The sequence below is a fragment of the Apaloderma vittatum genome, unplaced genomic scaffold (genome assembly GCF_000703405.1).
Source record: "Apaloderma vittatum isolate BGI_N311 unplaced genomic scaffold, ASM70340v1 scaffold9251, whole genome shotgun sequence".
NCBI lineage: Eukaryota > Metazoa > Chordata > Aves > Trogoniformes > Trogonidae > Apaloderma > Apaloderma vittatum.
The window spans coordinates 74645-77730 of record NW_009697356.1 but is presented as its reverse complement, the minus strand read 5'-3'; the positions used below and the strand labels follow the sequence as shown (position 1 = coordinate 77730).

General features: G+C 53.2%; 1 protein-coding gene across 1 annotated transcript in view; it reads right to left on the bottom strand.

Moving 5' to 3' along the window:
• Positions 1-3086, bottom strand: part of RAPGEF1 (Rap guanine nucleotide exchange factor (GEF) 1) — an 81477-nt gene that overhangs the window by 5047 nt on the left and 73344 nt on the right. Inside the window, exon 14 of the mRNA XM_009877612.1 lies at positions 866-950. Within this exon, the coding sequence (XP_009875914.1) occupies positions 866-950 (85 nt within the window). The remainder of the gene's footprint in view (positions 1-865; positions 951-3086) is intronic.

Genomic DNA, 3086 nt, shown 5'->3' with positions numbered 1-3086 from the left:
AGGTAAGTTATTGACAGGGCCCCGAAGGAATGCCCCAGCCAGTATTTTCTCTGACAGCTTCTCTGCGTCCTTGGCTGCACTGATGCTGGCAGGAGCCAGGGGAGCAGCAGCTCTGCTGCAGATGGCACTGACGAGCTGTGGCGCAGGACGAGGTGACGTCAGGCTCCCTCTGGCGCGCGCGTCCAGGACCAAAGCCCACGAGGCCTCTGCACTGCCTGACCCGAGACATCGACCCGCTCAGCTGACGGTGAAGGGAGCCACGGGAACAGAGCCAAGGGGAAGGAACTGCAGGCAGGGTGCTCAGCAAGGAGCCTTCTCCGCGCTCTGCCAGAAATGCGGATGCTCACCCTGGTGCCCAGGGGCCCTCACCTCGTTAGCAGTTACAAGCTCGGTTCAGAGGCGAGAGGCCAAGAGGACGGTATCTTCTGCGCTGCATCTCTGGTAATAAGAAAGAACAGGTCTGGATGGTTTAGTCATCCCTAGTAATAAACTGCACCTGCCCAAGCAGGAGACCCTCACGGCCTCTCTGGAAGGGAGAAGGCGGCGTGATGCCCATTCTGCAAGAGAGATACTCCAAACAAGTGGCCAGTTCCCCAGCGACGTACAGAAAATCTGAACTGCTCTTCTCCTCTGCCAGGGCCCTCAGGAGACTGCTCTCAGGTCCAGTACTCCACCCTGCCTGGACCTGCCCAGCAGCATTTCTCATTTACTAAAGAAGTCCTGCCTGGGACACCTCCAGGGCAAGCACTTTACTGACCACCTTGGCACCAGGAATTCGACCACACAACTTGCCACCAACTCCCTGCAGGACGACTGCTCAGCTGATTCCTGGTGGAGGTGGACTGCCACTCCTGCAAAAGGATATCTGTACTGCAGCTTCTTGATGAGCTCTTCAGGGGTAATAAATGTCCTGTACGTAGTCAGAAAGGCTTCACAGTACAGCACCAGATCTACAGAGAAAGACAAGAAAACCTCAGTCAACCCCGCCTGCAGAAGAAGGAAGCTTCTTGTAAGGTTGAATCCAGTCTTACAGGAAGAGGACACAGACACATCTTGACAGGACTTCCACAAATGCTGTTCTGATGTTTCTTACCAGCAGATGGACCCTACGGCACAAGACCAACAGTGAGACTGCCCTGTCCCCATCGGCTCCCAGTTCCCACATTCGGGCTTGCTGCTTCGCTTACTGACCACCAAAGGGGATAGTGAAAAACGGCTTTTTGTGGGACAGGAGCTTTCAATAACAGGTCAAGGAAAAACATGACTTAGACCTTGGGAGCACTTTAAAGAGAAGGTCTGATAGTGAGAGGCTGGTGCCTGTTCTCTGTCTTTACTGCTTAGGCAGCACAGAGCCCTGCAGAAAGACATGGTCACCCTCCCCTCCTGATCAGGAAGCCACAGGTTTCAACATACGGTGCTGCAGACCCCCTGCCTTTGCTACCTTCCAGGAAATCTGCCCCTGCAGAGTGTAAATATAAGATTATCTTCAGCCAAAAGAAGAGTAAATTGCACTGCAAAAACTGACGCTACCGTGACCCTGCCACAACACAGACTCTGATGCTGTGCAGGCAGACAGCTTTTGTTTAGTTCATCTGCAGCAGTGGGTGCTACAGGTCCCAGAATTGCAAAGACTTTGGCCGTCATCATGGGGTCAAAGGAGGGAATGTGAAAAAGCAGGAATCGCAAATAGAAAATAAGATTTCAGGTCAAGGCTGCAGCACACTCGCAGTCCCAGGCAAGGCATGGTCGCTGTGGTCAAAATGGAAACTTATTAGCCCTGGTATAAAACGAGGCAGCAGCGCTGTGTGTGCAGTGGGATGGCACCCTACCCCTGCCCAGCCCCTCACAGCCCCAGGCAGCTGGGGAGAAAAAGCTTCTGCCCTGCCTGGGCTCTACCTGCAAAGCTTATTTCAGCCAGGACAGGGATCACCCCACACCCAGGTGTTGCAGCATCCCTCCGCTGTGCGCGGAGGATGAGGGAGAGCAGGGCAGGGTGCGTGGCCATGCCTCTCGACCTGCCGCCTTTCTCTTGGCAGGAGCCTCAGGGAGACGCCGCTTCCTCCTGCTCTTACATCAGAGAGCGCTGCTGCCTTTTGGTTAAAGACCATCAGGCATAAGCTCTAAAGCTGGAGGCTGGGTGGCCATGGCAGGGGGGCGTCCTAGGCCTCATCCAGCCGTAAAACGCCCCCACCCAGCCGTAAACCTGCACTCCCAGCGAGCGCGTGTGGCTGCGAGCACTTAACTGACCACGGACTTTATTCCTAAAGACCACAAGTCTCTCTTTATCCCCTATTCCATTTAGCTCTTTTTGAAAACTCAAATGGACAAGAAGCATCATGCAACAGGGCGTGGAGTTACATTTATTCTGGGTTCCCATCTGCCCAAAAGGCAACGTGAGGTAATACAGCTGGTCTGCTCTGGCACTTGAAGCTGCCAAGAAATTCATCTTTAAAGGAAAGCCTCTTAACTATACCCCTCTGTGCCGTTTGGCTGATTGATTTACAAGCCCTGAATTCTTCTCATTGCAAGCTTAATTCATTAACCCTCTCAGTCACCCAAACACTGGGTTAGCATAGCACAAATTCCTCCGTGCTCCGTTCAACTCGGCGGCTTGGCAGAGCCTGTGAGGCTCAGCTCTGGGACTATTCGGGGAATTGTGCAGCCCAGAGCGCCCTCCCCCCAGCCGCTCTCCCTGTCTGCACCACTGCGCGTTTAAAATCCTGCTCCTGTTTGTCCCAGCCTTGAGAGGTTCTCCACGGCTTCCACCTCACTGCTCACGGCACCCTTGGAGTTCCCCATTCATGAACTCGAGGTCTTAGTCCACGTCCCTTCACCCGAGTAGCTGTCTCTCAACAGGAACAGTAGGGAAATTCTTCTGATGTGATGTTTGTTCCAGGCAACAGCAGGGGTAAATCAGAGCTCCTCTATTCCAGTTTCAATATTTTTATAAGGGGTATTTCCACCATCTTATTTAGACTATTAAAAAAACCCCAACATATCTAGCCTTGGCACAATCAGTTGCCTCCTCCTCTCTAGTACAATCCTAACTTTGGTCCACTCTGCCTGGATGAGATGCCCAGGGAAAG